General features: G+C 37.9%; 1 protein-coding gene across 3 annotated transcripts; it reads right to left on the reverse strand.

Annotated features, from left to right (window-relative positions):
* TTPA (alpha tocopherol transfer protein) lies at window positions 1-27,882 on the reverse strand. 3 transcript variants are annotated; one of them, XM_054498780.2, is made up of 5 exons: window positions 27,548-27,882; window positions 14,680-14,833; window positions 7,109-7,302; window positions 5,420-5,530; window positions 1-2,628 (listed from the first exon to the last, which is right to left on the reverse strand). In XM_054498780.2, exons 1-5 carry the CDS (start codon window positions 27,749-27,751, stop codon window positions 2,455-2,457), a joined length of 837 nt encoding a protein of 278 aa, XP_054354755.1. In that variant the 5' UTR covers window positions 27,752-27,882; the 3' UTR covers window positions 1-2,454. The 3 variants fall into 3 exon arrangements, with proteins under 3 accessions (XP_054354755.1, XP_063524880.1, XP_054354756.1); XM_063668810.1 differs by lacking the exons at window positions 7,109-7,302; window positions 14,680-14,833 and having other exon boundaries at window positions 894-2,628; XM_054498781.2 differs by lacking the exons at window positions 5,420-5,530; window positions 7,109-7,302 and having other exon boundaries at window positions 2,464-2,628.

The following is a 27,882-nucleotide window of genomic DNA, read 5'->3' on the forward strand; positions in this document are numbered from 1 at the left end:
GTTGAGTAACACAATGAGCACATAATACAGTTAACCTTTTAAAAGGCACTTCTGGTATAATCACTAAAGTAATATAGACAATTAGATAATTATTTGCTTTGACACTTTATTAGTTTGACCATTCATTTCAATTTTCTTTTAATGTTCTTCAGTGAATTGCTTCATTTATAAACATCTCAAAGTTCCATCATAAAATATGCCTAGATTAACTGACTTATCTTAATTCTATTTAATATTGAACCTATCACCAAAAAATCTAATTTAAAGGACATTTTAAAATGTTATCCTTTATTTGGGTACTAAACTAATGACTCCTCCACCAAGTCATAAGAAAGTGTTTGAAATAACCAAAAATAAATGAAGTGGAACTGGTGATATAAATCTTCTAGAAACAAAAGTTGGGTAAGCCAGAGGTTTTTTGTTATTGACATTGTTTATTCTTTTTAAGTGATTTTGTTCTTTTATTATTTTTAATTATACAATTTTAAATAGTATGCTTTTATTTTAAAACACTTTAAAGTGTTTTTTAGAAAACAGGCAGGGTCTAGTTTTTTAATAAAAATTATAATGTTGTTAGCTTCCCAATACTAAGTCAAAATCAAAACACGTTCTCTAAAGAACAACCACAATTACTTTCAATTTTATCATAGATATATGTATAATCATAAGTATCAGCTCACCTGATTAAACTAATTTTCTTATAAAGAAAAACACCCTTCACATATCCTTACATAAAGATACTATTAATGTATATGATTAATGTTGAAACCTAACTAGCTGAACAAATGTTCAACAGATTTTGGACTCCATATTCTACATTTTCAAGTTTATAACAAAATTAAGAAATTATAAAATACTAAGTATAAAAATTATGTCATAAATTGAGAGCTATGTTGAATATGAAAGCTGAGATGATATCTTTCTTAATAAATGAAATATTATAAACTGCAGTAGAAACAGTACATCTTTACCGGTTATTTATTTATTTTTATTTTTATTTTTATGTTTTAATATTTTTTGAGAACACATGGACACAGGAAGGCGAACATCACACACCGGGGCCTATTTATTTATTTTTGAAATAGAGACAGGGTCTCCCTGTGTTGCCTAGGCTGGTCTAGAACTCCTGCGCTCAAGCAATCATCCATCCTGCCTGGTCCTCCCAAAGTCCTGGGATTACAGGTGTGAGCTGCCACACCCAGCCTTTACCAGGTGTTTTTTTAAGTTAATATAAATTGCAGGATTTGATTAAAATATTCTGATACAATAGTCAAACTCATATTATTTTATGCATAATCTGAAAAATACCAGATGTAATTGACAGTAATTTTTTAAAATGTAAACATTTCCTTTCCTTTGTGTAGTTATGTTATTGTTAACTAAAAACAGTCCATGTAAAAGACAAGTAAGTATGATTCCATCCCTTTCTGTGTAGTCATAAGAATAACCATAAGCAAAATTAAAATTACATTCTTGATTTGTTTAAAAATGCAAAACAGATATTGAGAAGCCATCAACTGTGCCTGACGTATTTTCTAAATTATTTTTGTTAATCAATTACGTCAACATGGTTTCACAGAGACCTAAAGATGCCACATAGAGTAGTATGGCATATAGACTCCTCAGCTGAAAGTTTCTATCATGGCCAGGCGTGATGGCTCACGACTGTAATCCAGTACTTTGGGAGGCCGAAGCAGGCAAATTACTTGCATTCAGGAGTTTGAGACCAGCTTGGCCAACGTGGCGAAACCTCATCTCTATATAAAATACAAAACTTAGCCAGGAGTGGTGGTGTGCACATGTAATCCTAGCAGAGGTTGCAGTGAGCTGAGATCGCACCACTGCACTCCAGCCTGGGCAACAGAGCAAGACTTTGTCTGAAAAAAAAAAAAAAGTTTCTATCGTGTTAATATACTAAAATAAAATTTCCCTGAGACGGGTCTTGCTGGCCCACAGGAATAACTATAAAACTCTATTCAGATTTTAATTATAATGAATTATAATTTAATCTGACATCCACTTAAAATAAGTGTTAATTTTTTTATCATCAGCTGACTTGTGCTAATATTTTTAAGTGGAATATTTCTAAATTTTTTTCTAAACCAATTTAATCAGAGAACTTGTTTAAAATACAACTTTCTAGAAACATACAAAGATGCACATGAGCAGCTACTTTAGCAATAACTTTCAGGTTCTCTTCAAGTACAAAATCGCCAATTTTTATGCTCTTAAAATGTACTGACATTTAATTACTTCAAAAGTAGAGAAAAAAGCATTTAAAAAGTAAAAAATCTTTCCAAACACCTGTGTTGCTCATGTCAGAAGATTTCTACATTTTTAAAGTTCAGACAAGCATTAGTTTAAAAGATTTGCTCCTTTTCTTTCATTCATTTAACCAGGTCGGATATCACTCATGTATTTTTAGTTAGGAAGCCATTCACATGAAATAACTTCTCATTGAATGCTCTCAGAAATGCTGCTGAGATAATCTTCAGACTTCATTATAAAATTTGTCCATTCCTGACAAATGTCCTCCATGGAGAATTCTTCACCACCATATTCCAGAGGAAGAATGTCTGGGAAATGCTGAAGCAAGCTTTGTTTGTAGTTGTTCCCATGCATATGAATCTGAAATAGCCAAAACATTTTAGAAGGAATCCACATTAGATGCATTTCCAGTGGAAAATCAACCTCATAAAACAGGGTATTCTAATAACTTCTAAAATAGGAGTGTATAAATAGATACCACATCCTTTATTCCTCTGGTTATGAATCTAATAATTTTACTTATGTTTAGGTTGTATTATTGTGGATCTAATAATCTTACTGTTTCTTGGATTTGCATTCTTATAACTGCATAAAATTTATAAAAAGTTATTTTCCTCTTTCATAAGTAAATTTTTAAAGATTAAATAAAGTTATTTTATAAATTCTATTCCCTTATGTGCAAGTGATTCTTACCAAACTAATACCTTGGGACTATTCCATACACGATAAAAATGTACTAGCTGGTACTAATTCATATTAAGTAGAAGCATATATCTGAGCACACAATTAAGTCTATGAGAAACAATTTATATGGTACAGTCCATGGATACTGTTAGTTAGTATAAAGTTAAGAGACAGCCGGGTGCAGTGGCTCACACCTGTAATCCCAACACTTTGAGAGGCCAAGGCAGGTGGATTGCTTGAGCTCAGAAGTTCAACACCAGCCTGGGCAATATGGCTGGTACAAAAAAAAATACAAAAATTAGCTGGGCGTGGTGGTGCAGGACTGTAGTCCCAGATACTTGGTGGGCTGAGGCAGGAGGATTGCTTGAGCCCAGGAGGTGGAGGTTGCAGTGAGCAAAGATCGTGCCACTGCACAAAGTGAGACCCTGTCTAAAAAAAAAAAAAAAAAGAATAAAAAGAATAAAAAAGTCAAAAATTTTTAAAAAGTATTAAAAAACAATTATGATAGTTGAGAACCTTAACTTTTCAAATATTTTAAACTATAAAAATTGATCATAGAATGCCCTGAAGTTAAGAGAAAGCCGTAGAAACTAGAACCAAAAGCATACCTGCTAAAATAAATAAATAACCTTTTTTCACTTTCTAGGGCAAAATGTTCCTCTATGTATTCAACAATCATTTAATAAGCACCTATTATGTGCTGGGATATGAGGTTTGATGGATGAAATGAGTTTCCTATACTCACTTAGCAAACTCACAAAGCCAATCTTTAATTTTTTCTGAAATATGTAAAATATTATCAGGTAATTGAGAAAAAATTCTATCTCCTCAGGAAGGGGCAAAATAAGAAAATGTATGGGGCATTGCCAAAAAGTTGAAAAGGAAAAAAGTGGCTGGATCAGAGTTTTTTTCTCCCTATTTTGGCAAGTCTGTTTCCCCTCAACTAACTTTCACTGACATCCTTCTCCTAATTTCTCAACTTTTTACTTTTGCTTCTTTTTTCTCCATATTCTCCTATTTCTTAGGTTCAGTTTATTCTTGTTTCTGTTTTTATCTAAAATATTACTCAAAATAGAAATAGTTATTTTTAGATCTCTAAGAATTAAACAGAGGGAAGCCAGCTATTATCAAGTTACACTGAAGAGAGAAAAAAACGAACAAACAAAATTGATTTGTATAAAAATACTAGAATGAAAAGCAGCTGAAAGTGGCCATTTTTGCTAAAGCAGGCAATTTAAGGGTGGTTCTTGAAGACAAACAGAAGTATCCACTGGATAACTTCTAAAGAAGCTCTAGGATCATAACTTTCTGACCAGGTATAAGATGTTATATTTTCTTAATATGAAAGAACATCATTTCTAAAATTCCAAATGTGCTATTACAGTTTATATTATCACTGCTGACATTTCAGTAATTTTTTAGATTTAAACTGTTAAAGCCTTTACAAATTGTTTTGTGTTCAAGGCATTAGATGATGCCAATGTTTGTCTAAATAGATGCTCTAAAAATCCTTCTTTACAGATTAATTTAGAATGGTTGCCATTCTTGAGAACGCAGACTCTATTTTCAACCTTTCAAAAAGTCTAAGAGATATGAGATGCTTTTTCTGAGATAAGGCTCCATAGGCTAGGTAAAGAAGAAAAAAATCCAGTATCTTTGCTCTAACTAGCATGACATTAAGTCATATACCTCAGTTATTGTGGTTCTCAGTTACACTGAAACTGTTAATTAGGCTTCACTGTTTAAGAAAAATTTATTTTTATTTGCATTAATAATAAATTCACATGGTTACAAATCAAAACAAGATAAAAGATACACAGTGAGAGATCTTGCTCCCAAACCTATTCTCATCTACTGTAGTTCACACCTCTTCTCTTGTTCCCTATAGATATCCACTTATATTATTTTTTGTATATCCTTTTAATGTAAATTTATGAAATATATTCTTATTTCTCCCCTTTGTATACAAAAGGTAGCATGCCATAAACACTATTCCACATTTTGTTTATTTCAGTTTACAAAACTTCCTGCAATCTCGTTGTTTTCTGTTGTGTAGATGTTTATTTAACCAATGCCCTAATGGTGAACACTTGCTGGTTTTCAGTCTTCTGCTGCTGTGGCTCCTCTAGCATATGTAATTTTGTTTACGTATAGGTAATTCAAGACAGTGATTTTGATGTCTTTGCCACACTGCCCTCTATAGGAATATACCGTTAAGCATTCCAACCACCAGTGTATGAAAAGCCCAGTTACCCCACAGTCTTACAACCAATATACTTGATTTTTATAAATTAAAAGTAAATTTGAATTTACTTTTTTTTAGTTGGCTTGTTAGATAAATATTCAAAATATTGGGCTAATGATATAGATGGGCAGGTACAAGGAAAGATGATAAAGCAATCCTTAAATTAAAAAGGGTTGGAATGTTTGGTGTAGAGGAACACAGACTTGAATATGTTTTACTCACCCGTTCCTTAATTTTTTCAGTCAGGAATGGTTTGATCATGGAAAAAACAGCATGGAAAATTACTGGTTCATTTATCAAATGGATGCCACGAACTTTCAATGGAAATGAATCCTTTTGAAAATAAAAAAATCTTAATAACGTAAGTATTACAATCTGATACCGAATGTCAAGTTTCTTCTTTGAACACTTGCTAAACTTACGGAAATATCTAAAGTGTATGATTTTATCTTCAAAATTATTTATTCCATCAGCACAAAAGCCTGGCTTACAGTTCACTGTCACTAGATTAAGTAAAGATCTCTAAAAAGGTTTCTCTTTATAGATTTGGCAAAGTATTTTACGAAATATCTGCACACTTTCACCAGAAAATTCCTTTCCCATCACATATAGATGTATTTTAACGAACCAATGAGTCATTTGGAAATTTATATTTAACTTTTTCCCCAAAAATGTTTATTTTGAGAAAAAAAATCACAAATATTGAAAGACTAGCACAATAAACACACACTTTTAAACTTTGACATTGGTATATGTCTTTAGCATCAAAGTAATATAGGCTTATTTAGAAAGTTTAAAAAGTTAAGAGTTGAAGGAAAAGGATGGTTTTCCTACCTACAAGTTGTATTATTAATACAGAGACCTTTCATTCCAAGGTTATTTTATGTGAAGTTCTTTTATTTTTTCCATGCATCGCTTTCAGAGATGTATTATTAATTTGGGGATTGTCCTTCCAAATCCCTTCTATGCATAATTTTCTTTTAAATATAATTGCTAATATGCTGTCTAAATAATTTTCATCCCGTTGTGTTCCACTGATATAATACAGCTTTTGCAAATATCATGTTTTATTATTGTTGCAAGAATCCATCAAATGAATGTACCATTTTTTAAGTAACCATGTTTCTATTTTCTGGACTAATAAACTATTTATTTTATTTCTTTACTGAAATTGATGCTGCAGTAACTGTCTTTATGTATAGGAGAAGTGGTGGTTATAAGAACAACTTTTACATTCAGGTGACCTGGGCTGGAATTCTCACCTCACTACTGGCAAACTGTGTGTGCCTGGGCATCGCTATGTCACTTCTCGGATATAGTTTATTAATTGTAAAGTGGGAAAATACAATAGTCATATGTCATAGGCTCAGTGTGGACATTAAAAGATAATGCATTTGAAACACTTAGCAAAATACCTGGCACATAGTAAGCTATTATTATTATATGCAATCTTTAATATATTAAAGATTATTCCTTAGCTAGTTTCCCAGAAATAGAATTACTGAGTCAAAGATGATGACCACTTTAAAAACCTTTTGGAAAAAAAAGATATCAATATACACCTACCAAGACTTATGTGACATTTTATTGTGCCATTGTTATATTTTTTAATCAATTTTTAATTTAGGAAAAAAAATTTAATGACAAAAAGATAAAGTCACCGCATATTAAGATGCATAAATCCTCTCGTTACTAATTTGAACATATTTTTGCAGTTTGTTGCAACATTTTTTCTTTTATAAACTAATAACATTTTACTTCCTCTTAGCATTATTGAATTCTACACATCATTTCCAAAATTGTATTTAAATTTCTAATAAATGTACTTTTGCTTCTCTTTGTCTAACATATAACAAAATTTAAAACTATAATTTGGAAGTATTATGCCTGACAGTTAAAATACACATTTACCGTAAGTACAGCAGCAATCTTCTTGGCTACGGATGGAGTGATTTGAAAAGCATGAGAAAACTGCCAACCTTCCAGATCAAAGATAGCCTTGATTCCATTCCGCTGAGTTTCTACCTCCTGTACAATAAGCTCGGATGTGATTAGACTTACTCGAAATACGTCATAAGCTGTAAAAACTTTGGGGTCCCAGTGTGCTAAAAAAATAAAGCATATCATATCTTAGCATTGTGTAAAAAATCAGAAAGATTTCCAAAGGGAGACTAATTCATTTTAGGCTTAAAAGATCCGTTGAAATGAAAACATCTACAAAGATCAAGAATTGATTAATAAATCCAACTGGGGTCCAAGAACATGTGCCTGCTTCTCCCTTCCTCCCCAATTCTAGCAAAGAATGGCTTTTAAAGAGTATGAGGGAAAAAGGAATGGACACAGGCTGAATTTGACTGCAAGATGAAGTCACAACCTCACATAAAGATGGGAATGCAATTGTGTATGCTCCAAGCTCAGAGATGTTGGAAATGGAAAAGCAAGGGCCTGGATTATAAGAGCAATTAGGGCCCCTAACTAAAGAGGTTGCTAAGAGAAATGCATGAGGAACAGACAGGCAAGTTGATCCTCTGACAGCCTTCCAGTGGTAGGTAGCACATAGCAGAGTCATGTCCCTGTAGGCTAGAGCAGGAAGTGAGGGCTTGGGAAAGAAGAGCCACGGAAGCACTTAGGTAGCTGCTCACACCAAAGAGAAACAGGGAGTACCTGTGCTAAGAGAGGAGTTACTGAGATTCTTTTTCACTTATCTCATCCCTTCCCACCACCCCTGGGACAGGCCACACCATGCAGAAATGACAGTAATGGATGGGCAAGCAGATAATCTTTTTTAAAAGACATCTATTCCTTAAAAATTAGAATATTAAACACATCCATACACACACAGAGAGAGGCAAACCAAACTCAATAGACAAAGGCATCAACTCGAGAAAGTAAGAAAGCAGGAGACACTAAAAAACATAATAGAAGCCAGGCGCAGGTGCAGTGGTAGGTGCCTGTATTTCCAGCTACTCGGGTGGCTGAGGTGGGGGGAGGGGGGGACACTGAAGCCCAGGAGTTCAAGTCCAATCAGAGCAACATAGCAAGAACCAGTTTGTAAAAAAAATTTATTTCTCTGATGGCCAGTGATGGTGAGCATTTTTTCATGTGTTTTTTGGCTGCATAAATGTCTTCTTTTGAGAAATGTCTGTTCATGTGGATTAAGAAAATGTGCACATATACACCATGGAATACTATGCAGCCATAAAAAATGATGAGTTCATGTCCTTTGTAGGGATATGGATGAAATTGGAAATCATCATTCTCAGTAAACTATCGCAAGAACAAAAAACCAAACACCACATATTCTCACTCATAGGTGGGAATTGAACAATGAGAACACATGGACACAGGAAGGGGAACATCACACTCTGGGGACTGTTGTGGGGTGGGGGGAGGGGGGAGGGATAGCATTGGGAGATATACCTAATGCTAGATGACGAGTTAGTGGGTGCAGTGCACTAGCATGGCACATGCATACATATGTAACTAACCTGCACATTGCACGCATGTACCCTAAAACCTAAAGTATAATAATAATAAATAAATAAATAAATGAAAAAAAAAAAAGAAATGCAGAATCCCAGACATCAAAAAAAAAAAATTTAAAGAATTTTTTTAAAGAAGCATAATAGTTTCAGCAGGGGGCGGGGAGAACACTGTAAGCTATTATTATAAGAACAGGCTATTATTAAAAAGACTCCATTGAGATCTTAGAAATAAAAAGATAAGTTTTTTAAAAAACATTCATTGATGAGATAAATGCTGGAAAAGACAGAGCCAATCGAGGAAAAATGGTTTGGAAGATCAAGTTGAAGAATTCTCTCAAATTTGGCACAAAAGAGCCAAGAGTTGACATGTTTGAATAGAAAGGTAAGAAACACATGCAGCTGGATCCAGGAGTTTCAACATCCAACTAATAAAAGTTCTAGAAGGCAGTAACAGAAAACAGAGGAGAGAGGAATCATAGCAACAGAGAAAAGTTCTCCAAAGCCGAAAAAAAACATGTAAGTCTTCAGACTGAAGTGCCTAACAGGATGAACGAAAAAGAAAAAAAATCATAACTAAGCAATAGTAAATTTTCAAAAAAAAAAAAGTTCTGGCATAGGGAACTGGATAGAATGGTGGCACCATTTATTTATTTATTTTCAACTTTTATTTTAGATTCAGGGGGTGCATGCACAGGTTTGTTACCTTGGTATACTGCATGATGTTGAGGTTTCAGGTATAAATGATCTTGTCACCCAGGTATGTGAGCACAGTACCCAATAGTTAGTTTTTCGACCCTTGCTCCCCTCCCTCCCTCTCCTCTCTTGTAGTCTCCAGCGTCTACTGTTCCCATCTTTATGTCATAAATACCCAATGTTTAGCTCCTACTTATAAGTGAGAACATGTGGTATTTGGTTTTCTGTTCCTGTTTTAATTCACTTAAGATAATGGCCTCCAGCTGCATCCATGTTGCTGCAAAGGACATAATGTCATTCGTTTTATGGCTGTGTAGTACTCCACGGTGCACATGCAGTACCATTTATTGAGATAAGAGACCTGTTTGGGTGGAAAAGATCATAAGTATGGACATGTTAAAATGGTGACTGTGAGACATCCAACTGGGTGCAGCTGGAATAGGAGCTAGTTGTGTGGGTCTGGATCCTCAAGGAAAAGATGGGAGTGAAGATACAAATCTGGGGGCTGTTTGTGCCTACATGACGATCCACAACAGGGATTGTCTCAGAGCTATGTTTTTCTCTATCAAAGCAGAGAGATAAAGTAGCATAAAAAGAAAAGGTTGAGGCCAATGTCCTCAAAAAATTCAGAGTTTAAAGGATGAGTAGAAGAGGAAATGCCAAAAAAGAGATTAAGGAGGAGCAGCCAGTGATGTCAGAGGAAAACACCAAGAGAACATGGCATCAGAGAAGCCAAGGGAAGAGGATTTTTCAAGAAAGAGGAAGTGATTCACTGTGTTGAGAAGTTAAGTGAAATAGGACTAAACATGTCCATTAGATGTGGTGAAAAGAAAGTCAATAATGGTTGGTTACCTTCATTTCAGCAGGGATGGGAGTGAAATCAAACTAGGGTGGGCTGAGGAGGAACTGTGAGAAAATGTGGATGGTGGACATCACTAACAAAGAGAGGGGAGATGGATGTAATGAAGGAGGGAGAGTTTTGTGGAACGAATGAGGAGTTTTTGTTTTGTTTTTGGTGGCTGGCCCTTAACTGAGTTAATGTTAACTGGTAGCATGTAGTAGCAAGAGAAAGGTTGAAGATCTAGAAAAAGAAAGAATAAACAGAAACATTCCTAAGAAGGCACAATGGGATTGCTATTTTTTAAAAATTTTTATTTTGTGTCATATTAATGGATCCTTTAGGAGGTGTGTTAGTGTTTTTTAAAAGCCTCAGATTTCTGGCCGGGCATGGTGGCTCACACCTGTGATCCCAGCACTTTGGGAGGCCAAGGTGGACAGATCACTTGAGGCCAGGAGTTCAAGACCAGCCTGGCCAACATGGTGAAACTTCATCTCTACTAAAAATACAAAAATTAGCTGGTCATAGTGGCGCACGCCTGTAGTCCCAGCTACTTGGGAAGCTGAGGCAGGAGAATTGCTTGAACTTAGGAGGCAGAGGTTGCAGTGAGTCGAGATGGCCCACTGCTCTCCAGCCTGGGCAACAGAACAAGACTCTGTCTCAAAAAAACAAAACAAAACAAAAAAACAAGCCTCAGATTTCTCATAAGAATTTGAATAATCAACCCATGGATAACCCAGATCAAAAATACTATACTAACTTCAGACATTGGCTGAATGTTATAATGATTTTTTTAAAAAGCAGAAGAAATGAAGTTTGCCAATCAAAAAAATAGTTTATGTCCTAAGTTCTGAGCCAACCAACATAATTGTTTGACCTACACTGGCTAATATGGTAGCCATTAGCCATGTGTGGCCATTCAAATTTAAATTAAAAATTTAGTTTCACTGGGTGCAGTGGTTCATGCCTAGAATCCCAGCACTTTGTGGGTCTGATGGGGGAGGATTGCTTGAGGCCAGGAGTGAGACCATCCTGGGCAACATAGTGAGAATGCATCTCTAAAAAATAAAAATAAAAAAACTGGCTGGGTGTGGTAGCACATGCCACTAGTCCCAGCTACTCCAAAAGCCGAAGCCGGAGGATCACTTGAGCCCAGGAGTTCAAGACTGCAGTGAGCTATGATTGTGCCACTGCACTCTAGCCCAGATGGCAGAGTAAGACCCTAGCTTAGAAAAAAAAAAAAAAATCTGTTTCTTAGATGCAGTAGTCACATTTCAAGTGCTCAATAGCCACATGAGAATAGTGGCTATTGTAGAACAGTTTCATCATCATAGAAAGTTCTATGGTACAGTGCCGGCTAGAATTTAAGCTCCATTGAGGCAAAAGAAAAATATACCTTATATTTTGAATTCCTTCTCCAGTATCTACTTAACATGTACTGAGTGCTTTTATGTACCAGGTAATGCTCTTGTTATATTTTAGATAGACAGACTGTTAGATTGATTTAATGCTTACAGCAACCCTATGTGACAGCTTTTCAATGTGCCCATTTTACAGATGAGAAAATGCAGTTACAGCTACATAGTGTTTCACACAGCTAGAATGTAGCAGAGCTGAGATTCCAATCCAGGTCACATGCTCCAGAACCTGTATTCACAAGAACTAAACCACAGTCAAAACTTCACACTCAATGTTAAATTTTACTTTTGCTGCTGTAGTATACTATGGGATCTCAAAAGACATAAAATTATATCCTCCAGCATGCTGCCTGATAAAGGTCAAAACTTAGCTTCACCTTGGGTTGCCCAGCTCACATGGAGGAAAGGGCCGTGTGCATTTTCTCATTGCTTGTACTGCACAGAGATGGTATCTAGAGGAGGTGGTTATGCTAAAGTTCTACCGAAAATTTCCACCACAGATTTCCTTCTTTAGCTCCTCCCATTAATTCAATTAAATTTAGAAAAGTTTTCATTTTACTCATAAAACTTTCTGAGTTTCTCCCTTTCATCCTAGAATAACAGAACATACAGGAGATTTGCAACATACCTTCCAGTTCTGACCATCACTAAATTACATGTTTTCTTGATTTTCAAATCTCTTGAGTTAAACAATATACTTCTAAATTAATGTGCTACACGAGGCCCAGAAAAATACCCCTACTGGTTGAGTGTTAAGGTATTTATGATCAAAACTGCACATCTGCTTTCTCACTATCAAGGTGTCACTTTTACTTCTTCACCTGCCTCAGTCAGTTTATGAATTATGAACAAACTAGAAACAATAAAATCTAGCCAAGCAATGCAGAGCCAAGACATTTACAAAAATAATTAGCTGCAGGTTTCAGTTTTATGTTTCTTGGACCCCTGAGTAGAGTTGCCAGGTAAAAATATACAACACTCAATTAAAGTTGAATATCAGATAACCAGTATATAATTTTTAACATAAGGATGCTCCATACATACTTAAAAAAAAACTATTTGTTGTTTATCTGAAATTCAAAGGTAAGTGGGCATCCTTTATTTTTATAACATATAGGTTTATTTCCTAAATATAACATAGGTACTTTGTTAGATCTGGCAAGACTACCCCTAAGAAGCTCAAGGAACTTCATTGCTATGAGCTCATTCAATTTTCTCTGACACTGGTGCAGCAATGAAAGAACAGAAATACCATGATGTCTGTTTTATAGATGGGATTTCATGATTAACTCAATTTTATTTGACACTTAAGCTAAGGCAAAAAAAAAATGAAAAAAAAAACAGCCCCAAATCATTTTACTAGATCTTCCAATATCCTTTCAAAAATTAAATATAGTAACTTCTTGCAGTATGGCAAGCAGTTGAGTTACAGGCAGGTATTTTATCTATAAGCAGGCAAGAAATGCAAATATTTAAATATTTTAAATCTTTAAAGATACAGATGTTTCTGTAAAATTATAATTCAAAAATTCTGGTCATGACATGTTGGTTTATCTTTGTCCTTCAACTGGGCCATGAGAAATTCTGGGAATAGTGTGAGTCCTTCTCCTGTGCCTGCCATTTTTAATCACATGCAGATCTGAGGGAGGACAGAAGTTATAGGTCACCAACTGCTATGGTCTGAATGTTTGCGTCCCCTCAACAGTCATATGCTGAAATTCTAACTCCCAAAGTGATGGTAGTAAGAGGTGGGCCATTTGCAAGATGATGAGGTCATGAGGATGGAACCCTCATGAATGGGATTAGTGCCCTTATGAGTCCCAAGAGAGATGCCTTTTCCCTTCCAACATGTGAGGTTAAAGTGAGAGATGTCACCTAGGAACCAGGTAGCAGGCCCTCACCAAACACCAAATCTGCCAGTGCCTTGATCTTGGATTTCCCAGCCTCCAGAACTGTGAGAAATAAAATTCTGTTTTTATAAGTCACCCAGTCTATGGCATTTTGTTATAGTGGCCTGAATACACTAAGACACCAACCTACAAGAAACACCAGCAACACCTAATAGAAAAAAAGGGGATGCAATGAGAATAAACAGGAGTTAATGGAATACCGTGTCTGCAACAGCTCCCAAAGGAGTTGCCTTTCCTTTGCACCCTCCTCCACCCAAGAGAATGAGCCTCTTGGGCAAAAAATGCCTCCTTGGCCTGGGGCATTTTCGAACTAGTCATTCACTCACTCATTCCACAAATATTTAGTGACTACCTACCAAGTACCAGACCATGTTTTCAGTGCTTGGGATACACCAGCAAACAGAACAGATGAAATCCACAATCTCATGGAGTTTACATTATAGCCCAGAATTCTGGTTGTTTTTTGTTTGTTTGTTTGTTTTTTTGAGACGGACTCTTGTTCTTTTGCCCAGGCTGGAGTGCAATGGCGCAATCTTGACTCACTGCAACCTCTGCCTCCCAGGTTCATGCAATCCTCCTGCCTCGGCCTCCCGAGTAGCTGGGATTACAGGCATGCACCACCACACCCAGCTAATTTTCGTACTTTTAGTAGAGGCAGGGTTTCACCATGTTGGCCAGGTTGGTCTCGAACTCCTGACCTCAGCTGGGATTACAGGTGTGTGCCACCATACCCAGCCAATAGTTCAGAATTCTTATTTGCAATTCCTACTAAGCATTTTTGAAACACTTTTCTATGATTTTTAAAAATATTCTCATACTATTTATCTTCACTATTTTCCTTTCTTCTTATCTTGTACAGTTGACTGCGTGAAAGAATAGAACTAGGATTTTCACTTGTATCTGTTAATTTTCTCACAACTGCCAAAGTGTTATTATATTTGGGGGACATTAAGACCTAAATTAAACCTAAGTTAAAACCTAAAATTTTAAATTAAAGCCCAAATTCCTAAAGATGAATGCAATGAAGCTTTCTATATGGTATTCAAGGAAGAAATGGAAGAAAGAGGGAAGAGGAGAGGGGAGGGAACACAACTGAACTGGAGGAGAGGAGGAAAAAAAAGAGTTGTGTATGACTTACCGATTCTGTAAATAAGAACTTTGCTGCCAGTGGGATCCCTGGATCTCAGGACTCCATGGTAGCCAGCCTTTAGGAGGCCAATAATACTTCTAGGGTGTAGATCTGCACTTATTTCTGGACATTCTGCTCTCCACTTATAATAGTTTTTTAGTAACTGAAAAATAAAATTAAAATTGTCTACAAATGGCATATATGGTAACGATTTTATAAAAATGGAAGAAAAGCTTTGGCACTGTGTATAAACTTTGCCAACCATTATGTCAAGAGTTTAATCTGGGGTATCTTTTTAGCTGTGAAAACTGAAAGTTCCCTTTATCAAGGATCTGAGGTGACAGGGGTTAATCACAAATTCAGAGCTGAGCAATTTTCATCCACCACACATGGTAGATATCCTCCAAAGACAGCCACCAATTCCTCCCCTCCTGATACCCGTGCACCATTCTTCCCATTAAGAGGTGGCATCTATTTGCTTCACTCCCCTTGAATCTAGGCTGGCCTTCCACCTTGCTTTAATCTAATATCAATTGGCAGAAGTGATACTGTGTGGGCCAAGCTTTAAGAAGCCTGGTACCTTCGAATGTACTATTTGGGATCCAGACACTATGTGAGATTATTGAATGATAGCAATTCATGTGGAGAGAGGCATGGAGGTTGAGAGGCCATCCTGGATAGTGTGACCTCAGCCAAGTTCCCATCTAATGCTGTGTGGAACAGAGATGAACCGCTCCCACTGAGCCCTTCCCAAACTGGTGATATCAAAAACAAATAAATCATTGTGTTTTAAGCCACTAATTCTTGGAGTGACTTGTTGCTCAGCAATAGAAAACTGAAACACCACCTTTAGTATTTTTTGAAATAAGGAAGTATAGTAATCAATCAAATGAGTTAGAAGAGCCCAGGAACAGTATACGTGGATACTGTATCTTGTCAAAATATGGTTTGAAGAAATCACATTTTCTTTCTTTCCAAAAGAACCACCGGAAATGGCTAATCACATACGCAAACAATACAAACACTACCAGCATATTGTGGAAAATACTAAAGCAAATTATGTATTTAAAAATTATTATATTTATATTTTAATTTTCTTCTTCATGATTTTTGGCACTCTCAATTTTTCACAAGTTACAATATATTTGTTTTGAGTTTAAAGAGACTTATTAATGTGAGACTGCAGTGCAGAGAAAATGACAGATTTTATATTTGAGAGTAATTGGAATAAACAAGGTAACTATAACCACAAAAATCGCAATGATCTGGAGGAGAAACTACAAATGACAAAAACTAGAGAGGGAAATGCTGAGCCTTGGAAAATATTAATGGCTGGGAATGGCTGGAGGAAGACAGAAACTGAGTGGACCTGAAGAGAACCAGCACTGGTACACGAGAGGGAGGACAGTGCCATCTGTGTTGCTCTGCTCCCCCTCACCCCCATCTCTGATTTATCTCCCTCTCTTTCTCTCTCTGTCTCCCTCTATTTCATTTCTGTATTTAACAAACTTTTCTTAACTTTGAAAAAAGAGAGAATGTTGCTAAGAGTTAAATGCAAGAGAGGAGTAAGAAAGAAAAAAGTCAATTTGCCAACAAAGAAATAATTGGTGACCTAAATAGCAGTTTCCAAAAGCGTGAGAACAACAGGCACATTGTAGATCCTAATATCTTCATTCTACTCTATACGGTGCATTTCTCTTCCTCCTCCAGTCTTAGGGGGTACCAGAATAACTGTTAATAGTATTTTACAATGGTTTTTACTTTTCTGATAGTTTCCTCAGACATAAAAAGTCTTTTTCATTCCAATTCAAGTAAAATGCTGGAAGCCGCATATTAGTAACCATATAGAAATAATGTTTTTTTTTTTCCTGCGGAATGATAAAAGTGGTGGCTTCATTAGAAGGGATCATTTAGGTTTAATAGTGGCAGGGGGCTCAGCTTATTCATCTCTGCAGAGTGCTGCACATCCAGGAGATAACAACACGTGTTGAATGAAAGAATAAATTAAGTCATGAGTAAACCAACTGGAACCACACACTTGAAAAACTGACTTCTGTAAAGAGGCACAAATCACTATCTCGCACAATTTTTGCAAACTGAAAGATCTAAACCTGGAACTTTGGTCTTTACTTATCCACTGATAGATAAATTCACAGTATAGTTGTCATAAATAAATTATGTAAATAAACTGCTACTGAGCAATTCTCAAAAAAACCACCCTATGTCCACAACAACAACAAAGAAGTGGCTAAAAATAAATATTCATTATTGGAAGGTGTCTGTTTTGCAAACATTAGAAGTAAATAAACATTTAAAATGTTATGGGTTAACTATGTTTTGTAATAGAGTAGGTTTCTTCTTATATGTTTCATGTGCTTTGAAACAAAATAAGAACCACCATATTTGGAGCACTTTTACAGGGTCTAATGCCATCTTTTGAATTCCTCCTCACCATCACCCTGAGAAGTAGCTACTGTTGTGGCATTATAAGAATAAGAAAAGTAAAGCTCCGGCCAGGCGCAGTGGCTCACGCCTGTAATCCCAGCACTTTGGGAGGCCAAAATGGATGGATTATGAGGTCAAGAGATCAAGACCATCCTGGCCAATATGGTGAAACCCCATCTCTAAAAATACAAAAATTAGTTGGGTGTGGTGGTGCGTGCTCAAGAGGCTGAGGCAGGAGAATCGCTTGAACCTGGGAGGTGAAGGTTGCAGTGAGCCGAGATTGCGCCACTGCACTCCAGCCTGGGCGACAGAGCCAGACTCCGTCTCAAAAAAAAAAAAAAGGAAAGTAAAGCTCTGAGAAATTATACATTTGTTCAAGGCAATAACTATCAGGAGCAGAGTAGAAACTGAAATGGACACATGATATGAAAAATTTTATAAAAGAAGCTGCATTTAGACAGAAATTAGCAGGGAGAATCTATGGAATTTGGAAAGCTTTGGGAAAACCATAAAGATAATTATAGCATAAAAAGCTTATCACATGGAACAAAAGTATAAGGAACTGGGCTATCACTTGATAAAAGGAATTCATGATACTATGTAGAACAGGCAGAGAAGTGAATGGTTAGCAGTTTTATATGTTTGTTGTTTTAAATATAAGAGGCAAGTGCAGTGTATTTGAGAGCACAGGCTCTCTCCTGAGCCCAACCCAAGTTCAAATCCCTGCTTCAACACTTAATGGCTACATAATTTCAGACAAGTTACTTACTCTTTACATCTGTTTCTTCTAAAATGAGAAAATAACAAAAGATAATCCATGAAAACCCTACTTACCAAAGTATGTTGCATTCTATAAGCACATTAGCTATTAGGATTATATAATAAAACCTTATTAATTCATTATAACTTCAAATACAAAAACTAGAATAATGAGAAATTTCATTGTGACTGAGGCACTTATCAAGCTTTCTTTATACAAAAACTATAGGGCTTCTATATTATGGATGAAGAAGTTAGAGTTGAATTAAGTGCTATTGCAGAGGAAAATGAAAAAAAGTTTTGCTCTCTTACCCTTTCCTTTTCCTTTCCAGTTGGCAGAAAAGCAAGACAAAGAGTTCACAGACAGAAACTTGATTTCTATCCGGTGGATTTAGACACAGTCCTGCTAGCCAACTCCTCAAGGGCATGGTGCAATGAAAACAATTCCTTATTTAAGGAATACAGAAAAAAATATATGGTGTCACAGAAGCTGACGGTCAATTTTATTTTTCTATTTAAACATTACTTTTTTTAAAGCAGCTAAAATGAAATCAGTAAATGAAACATGTTTTATTGTTAGTTATCTCTATACATATACATGTTTAATGCCTCATTTAAGCTTCATTCTTCATAGGACCTGAGATTGTGTTTTCATATTCAGTAGTTACTAAGTACATATTAGTTTATTACTCATGATATTGGGATACTTATATAGCCATCTAAAAAATGAAAACAAATAAAGTTGGATTCCTATTTTACTCCTAACATAAAAACAAAGCTCAATAGATCAAAGACTCCAACATAAAAAAGAAAAGATACAAATAACTAGAAAAAATTTTGGAAAAGAGAAGAGATTATAAAACCCAGAGGCAATCAAAGACTAATAAAATCAGTCATTTGATTACATTAAAATTTAAAATTCTGCACAGAAAAAAATAGTATAAATAATGTAACATAAAAATCAAGGACAAAGGCCTAAAATATATAAAAAGGCCTAAAATACATAAAAATATTTTATAAATCAGTAAAACATAAAAATGGGATCCATTCCAAAATGGCCAAATAGGAACAGCTCCAGTCTGCAGCTCCCAGTGTGATCGATGCACAAGATGGGTGATTTCTGCGTTTCCAACTGAGGTACCTGGTTCATCTCACTGGGACTGGTTGGACAGTGGGTGCAGCCCATGGAGGGTGGGCTGAAGCAAGGCGGGGCATCACCTCACCCAGGAAGTGCAAAGGGTCGGGGGATTTCCCTTTCCTAGCCAAGGGAAGCCATGACAGATGTACTGGGAAAAACAGGACACTTCCACCCAAATACTGCACTTTTCCCAAGGTCTTAGCAACTGGCACACAAGGAGATTCTCTCCCGTACATGGCTCAGCGGGTCCAACGCCCATGGAGCCTTGCTCACTGCTAGCGTGGCAGTCTGAGATCTAACTTCAAGGCCGCAGCCTGGCTGGGGGAGGGGCATCCGCCATTGCTGAGGTTTGAGTAGGTAAACAAAGTGGGCCAAAAGCTCAAACTGGGTGGAGCCCACCGCAGCTCAGCAAGGCCTACAGCCTCTATAGACTCCACCTCTGTGGGCAGGGCATAACTGAACAAAAGGCAGCAGACAGCTTCTGCAGACTTAAATCTCCCTGTCTGACAGTTCTGAAGAGTGCAGTGGTTCTCCCAGCACAGCATTTCTGCTCTGAGAATGGACAGACTGCCTCCTCAAGTGGGTCCTTGACCCCCATGTAGCCTAACTGGGAGACATCTCCCAGTAGGGGCCGACAGACACCTCATATAGGCAGGTGACACTCTGGGACAAAGCTTCCAGAGGAAGGATCAGGCAGCAATATTTGCTGTTCTGCAATATTTGCTGTTCTGCAGCCTCCGCTGGTGACACCCAGGCAAATAGGGTCTGGAGTGGACCTCCAGCAAACTCCAACAGACCTGCAGCTGAGAGACCTGACTGTTAGAAGGAAAACTAACAGACAGGAATAGCACCAACATCAACAAAAAGAACATCCACACCAAAACCCCATGTGTAGGTCATGAACATCAAAGACGAAAGGTAGATAAAACCACAAAGATGGGGAGAAACCAGAGCAGAATAGCTGAAAATTCTAAAAACCAGATCGCCTCTTCTCCTCCAAAGGATCACAGCTCCTCGCCAGCAATAGAACAAAGCTGGACAGAGAATGACTTTGACGAGTTGACAGAAGTAGGCTTCACAAGGTCAGTAATAACAAACTTGTCTGAGCTAAAGCAGCATGTTCAAACCCAACACAAGGAAGCTAAAATCCTTGAAAAAAGGTTAAACGAACAGCTAACTAGAATAAAGAGTGTACAGAAGACCTTAATTGACCTGATGGAACAGAAAAGCATGGCACAAGAACTTCGTGATGCATGCACAAGCTTCAATAGCTGATTCCATCAAGTGGAAGGAAGGGTATCAGTGATTAAAGATCAAATTAATGAAATAAAGCAAGAAGACAAGGTTAGAGAGAAAAGAGTAAAAAGAAACGAACAAAGCCTCCAAGAAATATGGGCCTATGTGAAAAGACCAAATCTACTTTTGATAGGTGTACCTGAAAGTGATGGGGAGAGTAGAACCAGTTGGAAAACACTCTTCAGGATATTATCCAGGAGAACTTCCCCAACCTAGCAAGGCAGGCCAACAATCAAATTCAGGAAATACAGAGAACACCACAAAGATAATCCTCGAGAAGAGCAACCCCAAGACACATAATTGCCAGATTCACCAAGGTTGAAATGAAGGAAGAAACGTTAAGGGCAGCCAGAGAGAAAAGTCGGGTTACCCACAAAGGGAAGCCCATCAGACTAACAGCAGATCTCTCAGTAGAAACCCTACAAACCAGAAGAGAGTAGGGGGCCAATATTCAACATTCTTAAAGAAAAGAATTTTCAACCCAGAATTTCATATCCAGCCAAACTAAGCTTCATAAGTGAAGGAGAAATAAAATTCTTTACAGACAAGCTGAGAGATTTTGTCACCACCAGGCCTGCCTTACAAGAGCTCCTGAAAGAAGCATTAAACATGGAAAGGTACAACTGGTACCAGCCACTGCAAAACATGACAAATTGTAAAGACCATCAATGCTATGAAGAAACTGCATCAATTAATGGGCAAAATAACCAGCTAACTTCATAATGACTGGATCAAATTCACACATAACAATATTAACCTTAAATGTAAATGGGCTAATTGTCCCAATTAAAAGATACAGACTGGCAAATTGAATAAAGAGTCAAGACCCATCAGATGTCTATAGCACATCTCACATGCAGAGACACATATAGGCTCAAAATAAAGGAATGGAGGAAGATCTACAAAGAAAATGGAAAGCAAAAAAAAAGCAGGGGTTGCAATCCTAGTCTCTGATAAAACAGACTTTAAACCAACAAAGATCAAAAGAGACAAAGAAGGCCATTATATAATGGTAAAGAGATCAATTCAACAAGAAGAGCTAACTATCCTAAATATATAAGCACCCAATACAAGAGCACCCAGATTCTTAAAGCAAGTCCTTAGAGACCTACAAAGAGACTTAAACTCCCACACAATAATAACGGGAGACTTTAACACCCCACTGTCAATATTAGACAGATCAATGAGACAGAAGGTTAACAAGGATATCCAGTAATTGAACTCAGCTCTGCACCAAGCAGACCTAATAGACATCTACAGCGCTCTCCACCCCAACTCAACAGAATATACATTCTTCTCAGCACCACATCGCACTTATTCTAAAATTGACCACATAATTGGAAGTAAAGCACTCCTTAGCAAATGTAAAAGAAAAGAAATCACAACAAACTGTCTCTCAGACCACAGTGCAATCAAATTAGAACTCAGGATTAAGAAACTCACTCAAAACCGCACAACTACATGGAAACTGAACCACCTGCTCCTGAATGACTACTGGGTAAATAATGAAATGAAGGCAGAAATAAAGATGTTCTTTGAAACCAATGAGAACAAACACACAACGTACCAGAATCTCTGGGACACATTTAAAGCAGTGTGTACAGGGAAATTTATAGCACAAAATGCCCACAAGAGAAAGCAGGAAGGATCTCAAATCGACACCCTAACATCACAATTAAAAGAAATAGAGAAGCAAGAGCAAACAAATTCAAAAGCTAGCAGAAGATAAGAAATAACTAAGATCACAGCAGAACTGAAAGAGATAGAGATACAAAAACTCCTTCGAAAAATCAATGAATCTAGGAGCTGGTTTTTTGAAACGATCAACAAAATTGATAGACCGCTAGCAAGACTAATAAAGAAGGCCAGGCACGGTGGCTCACGCCTGTAATCCCAGCACTTTGGGAGGCTGAGGTGGGCGGATCACGACATCGGGAGATCGAGACCATCCTGGCTAACACGGTGAAACCCCGTCTCTACTAAAAATACAGAAAAATTAGCCAGGCGTGGTGGCAGGCGTCTATAGTCCCAGCTACTGGGGAGGCTGAGGCGGGAGAATGGCGTGAACCCGGGAGGCAGAGCTTGCAGTGAGCCAAATTGGGCCACTGCACTCCAGCCTGGGCGACGGAGCGAGACTCTGTCTCAAAAAAAAAAAAAAAAGACTAATAAAGAAGAAAAGAGAGAAGGATCAAATAATTAAATAGACACAATAAAAAATGATAAAGGGTATATCACCACCGATCCCACAGAAATACAAACTGCCATCAGAGAATACTATAAATACCTCTATGCAAACAAACTGGAAAATCTAGAAGAAATGGATAAATTCCTGGACACATACACCCTGCCAAGACTAAACCAGGAAGAAGTTGAATCTCTGAATAGACCAATAACAGGCTCTGAAATTGAGGCAATAATTAATAGCCTACCAACCAAAAAAAACAGACCGATTAACAGACAAATTCTACCAGAGGTACAAAGAGGAGCTGGTACCATTCCTTCTGAAACTATTCCAATCAACAGAAAAAGAGGAGATCCTCACAAACTCATTTTATGAGGCCAGCATCATCCTGATACCAAAGCCTGGCAGAGACACAACAAAAAAAGAGAATTTTAGACCAATATCCCTGATGAACATCAATGCAAAAATTCTCAATAAAATACTGGCAAACAGAATCCAGCAGCACATCAAAAAGCTTATCCACCACAATCGAGTTGGCTTCATCCCTGGAATGCAAGCCTGGTTCAACATACACAAATCAATAAATGTAATCCATCAGATAAACAGAACCAAAGACAAAAACCACATGATTATCTCAATAGATGCAGAAAAGGCCTTTGACAAAATTCAACAGCCCTTCATGCTAAAGACTGTCAAAAATCTAGGTATTGATGGAACGTATCTCAAAATAATAAGAGGTATTTATGACAGACCCACAGTCAATATCATACTGAATGGGCCAAAACTGGAAGCATTCCCTTTGAAAACCAGCACAAGACAAGGATGCCCTCTCTCACCATTCCCATTCAACATAGTGTTGGAAGTCCTGGCCAGGGCAATCAGGCAAGAGAAAGAAATAAAGGGTATTCAATTAGGAAATGGGAAGTCAAATTGTCCCTGTTTGCAGAAGACATGACTGTATATTTAGAAAACCCCATCGTCTCAACCCAAAATCTCCTTAAGCTGATAAGCAACTTCAGCAAAGTCTCAGGATACAAAATCAATGTGCAAAAATTACAAGCATTCCTATACACCAATAACAGACAAACAGAGAACCAAATCATGAGTGAACTCCCATTCACAATTGCTACAAAGAGAATGAAATACCTAGGAATCCAACTTACAAGAGATGTGAAGGACCTCTTCAAGGAGAACTACAAACCACTGCTCAACAAAATAAAAGAGGACACAAACAAATGGAAGAACATTCCATGCTCATGGATAGAAAGAATCAATATCATGAAAATGGCCATACTGCCCTAGGTAATTTATAGATTCAATGCGATCCCCATCAAGCTACCAATGACTTTCTTCACAGAACTGGAAAAAAAAAAACTACTTTAAAGTTCATATTGAACCAAAAAAGAGCCCACATTGCCAAGACAATCCTAAGCAAAAAGAACAAAGCTAGAGACATCATGCTACCTGACTTCAAACTATGCTACAAGGCTACAGTAACCAAAACAGCATGGTACTGGTACCAAAAGAGATATATAGACCAATGGAACAGAACAGAGGCCTCAGAAATAACACCACACATCTACAACCATCTTATCTTTGACAAATCTGACAAAAACAAGAAATGGGGAAAGGATTCCCTATTTAATAAATGGTGCTGGGAAAACTGGCTAGCCATATGTAGAAAGCTGAAACTGGATCCCTTCCTTACGTCTTATACAAAAATTAATTCAAGATGGATTAAAGAATTAAATGTTAGACCTAAAACCATAGAAACCCTAGAAGAAAACCTAGGCAATACCATTCAGGACATAGGCATGGGCAAGGACTTCATGACTAAAACACCAAAAGCAATGGCAACAAAAGCCAAAATTGACAAACGGGATCTAATTAAACTAATGAGCTTCTGCACGGCAAAAGAAACTAGCATCAGAATGAAGAGGCAACCTACAGAATGGGAGGAAATTTTTGCAATCTACCCATCTGACAAAGGGCTAATATCCAGAATCTGCAAGGAACTTAAACAAATTTACAAGAAAAACAACCCCATCAAAAAGTGGGTGAAGGATATGAACAGACACTTCTCAAAAGAAGACATTTATGCAGCCAACGGATACATGAAAAAATGCTCATCATCACTGGTCATCAGAGAAATGCAAATCAAACCCACAATGAGATACCATCTCATGCCAGTTAGAATGGTGATCATTGAAAAGTCAGGAAATGACAGGTGCTTGAGAGGATGTGGAGAAATAGGAACGCTTTTACACTGTTAGTGGGAGTATAAATTAGTTCAACCACTGTGGAAGACAGTGTAGTGATTCCCCAAGGATCTAGAACTAGAAATACCATTTGACCCAGCAATCCCATTACTGGGTATATACCCAAAGGATTATAAATCATGCTACTATAAAGACACATGCACATGTATGTTTATTGCGGCAGTATTCACAATAGCAAAGACTTGGAACCAACCTGAATGTCCATCAATCATAGACTGGATTAAGAAAATGTGGCACATATACACTATGGAATACTATGCAGCCATAAAAAAGGATGAGTTCATGTCCTTTGCAGGGACATGGATGAAGCTGGAAACCATCATTCTCAGCAACTATCACAAAGACAGAAAACCAAACACTGCATGTTGTCACTCATAGGTGGGAACTGAACAATGAGAACACTTGGACACATGGTGGGGAACATCACACACTGGGGCCTGTCGGAGGGTGATGAGCTGGGGGAGGGATAGCATTAGGAGAAATACCTAATGTAAATGATGAGTTGATGGGTGCAGCAAACCAACATAGCATATGTATATCTATGTATCAAACCTGCACGTTGTGCACATGTACCCTAAAACTTAAAGTATAATAAAAAAAAAAAGAACAAAAGCAAAAACAGGCCATTTTCAGTTAACTGGAAAGAAATTTTGAAATTTTACATGTATATAAAAGATCATTAATCACACTTATAATTAAATAAATGCATATTATAATAACAATGAAAAAGTATATCTCTTCTAGCAGGTTTATACACAAATCGTGTTTGATAATACAGTGTGGGTTATGGAGGAAAAGGCAAAATCATGTAATATCAGACTGATGAGTGATAGAACTTTTTTTTCTTTTTTTTTTTTTTTTTTTTTGAGACAGGGCCTCACTCTGTTGTCCAGGCTGTGGTGCAGTAGCACAATCTCGGCTCTCTGCAACCTCCACCTCCTGGGCTCAAGTGATTCTCCCACTTCAGCCTCCCAAGTAGCTGGGATTACATGCACGTGCCACCACACCTGGCTAATTTTTGTTATTTTTTGTAGAGATGAGGTTTCACCATGTTGCACAGGCTGTTCGTGATCTCCTGAGCTCAACTGATCCACCATTCTTAGCCTCCCAAAGTGCTGGGATTGCAGGCCTGAGCTACTGCGAACTTTGGAAGGCACTGAAAACTCTGGAAGACAGTTTGTTATATTACTCAACACTGAAAAATACACATCTAATTTCATCCAGCAATTTCACTGGTTGAATTTATCCTGTAAATTTATATTCCTATTTATGCACAAAGTATGAGGACATGAAGAATGCCCAGTCAGTGACGGAAGAAACCACAGACGCCTTATTGACTGCATCTTGTGTACTAATAGGCAAATTGTAGAGTCCAAAAAATAATTGTTGAATGAAGGACTGAACAGCAATAAGCCCTAAGTCCAATAACAGGTTAGATAAATTTAAATATAGTCTGATATATCCATCCAGTAGAATAACAGCAGCCCAATAAAGAGTAAGATGTATGTATACCAGTTGATATGGGGGGCTCCTAGTTCAAAGACAGGCAAGAAAGGCAAAATAGAAATCACACACAAACATGCTTGTGCAAGCTCAGGCTGTCTAAAAAGATAAATGAGTAACACTAACCAGCCTCTGGGTATGTGACTGACAAACTAAGGTTTGAGATAGGGAGTTTTTTTCCTTTAGAAAGCTACTGTTAGAAACTTACTTTTCACGTTTTAGGATTTTGTGTTACCTAGATTATTTTTACCATAATTTTACTTGTTAAAAAAACCTCAGGCTACTCTGTCTCTATGGAGTAGCCATTCTTTTGTTTCTTTAGCTTCTTAATAAACTTGCTTTCACTCTAAAACAAACAAGAGAAACCCTCAAAAACCTCATACTGAGACACACTGGAATTTTGTACTATAATATCTTTCCTGCTAGGCAGCTGTGTGACACTGAACAAGCCACTTAGAGAAAGGGCTAGATCTGGTCCAACTGCTGAATGCTTACTGTGTGCCAGGCACTGTGCTGGGCACAGCTTGTTCTGTTAAACTGGTTAATATTCAATCTTCACAAACAATCAATGAGACAGGCATTTCTATCATTATCTAACAGATAAGGACGCTGAACCTAAAGTGATAGAACTCAAGGTCGCATCCCTCTTTCTGATTCCTATCTTTCCATCACCTCTTCTTTCAGTGAGCTGCAACATGCAGGAAACACGAAAGAACTGCCCGACTACAACCCAGACTCGAAGTATACTGGGTTGCTTTACTGTCTTGACACTTAAGTGTTACTAGTAATAATACTATGTTGCTACTATACGGCTTCAGAACTTCAGTTTTACCAGCAATTTCACTTTCCCTGCTACACCTAGTTAATCCGGTCACGTGTGATAAGTCTGAGCTTCCAACTTCTAAGCTGTTACTTTGTTTTGTACCACAGGCTTTCCTACAGGGATAGGAAGGCATGTCCCCCAAACTTTGTAGGTTCAGGAGACTCATCTAGCGCAGGAGTTCCCCATGCTTGAGATCAAATGAGCCATTATCCCATGACTCCAACACTTTTTAGGTTTGTCGTTTCCATGACCCAGAGAAACTGGAGGACCAGCTCCGGATTCTCGGAACATCTACAGCCCCAGCGCCCACGCCAGGTGGTTAGGGACGCGTTACCTGCCAGGGTCCTGCCTGCACCTTGGGCTTCGGCAGGGGTCAGATATCCAGGGTCGTGGGGCGGGGGAACAGGCGGGTGAGGTGAGCACTGCAGAGCGCCCGGGGCACGCACGCTTACCCGCCAGGCCAGGTCCAGATCGAAATCCCGGGCGCGCAGGAACCGCAGCAGGAAGGAGTCGGTGAGGGGCAGCGGCGCGAGCGGGACGCCGGCTTCCCGAGCCCGGCGCCGCAGCGCCGCCAGGCCCGGCTGCAGCAACGGCGAGTGGTCCGGTAGCGCGTTGAGCTGTGGCCCCGCCGAGGGCTGGGACCGAGCCTCTGCCATACCCGCCGCCGCCGCTGCGGCCGCAGCTACCCGGGCACCCGGGAAAAACGCGCGCCCCGCGCCACCCTCGGCCCCGCCTCTGCGGCCGCTGCCCGACGCACAACCACCCTCCAGCCTGGCAGGGCGGCCTC

Source organism: Pongo pygmaeus, chromosome 7 (genome assembly GCF_028885625.2).
Source record: "Pongo pygmaeus isolate AG05252 chromosome 7, NHGRI_mPonPyg2-v2.0_pri, whole genome shotgun sequence".
Classification (NCBI taxonomy): domain Eukaryota; kingdom Metazoa; phylum Chordata; class Mammalia; order Primates; family Hominidae; genus Pongo; species Pongo pygmaeus.

What these genes read in the sequence shown, in the direction of transcription:
- TTPA (XM_054498780.2), bottom strand. Translation starts at nt 27,751, where the DNA reads ATGGCAGAGGCTCGGTCCCAGCCCTCGGCGGGGCCACAGCTCAACGCG. An exon ending in AGTTCTTATTTACAGAATCG is followed by an intron (nt 7,303 to 14,679) that starts GTAAGTCATACA and finishes TTATTTTTTTAG; the next exon opens with CACACTGGGACCCCAAAGTT. An exon ending in AGATTGCTGCTGTACTTACG is followed by an intron (nt 5,531 to 7,108) that starts GTAAATGTGTAT and finishes TATTTTCAAAAG; the next exon opens with GATTCATTTCCATTGAAAGT.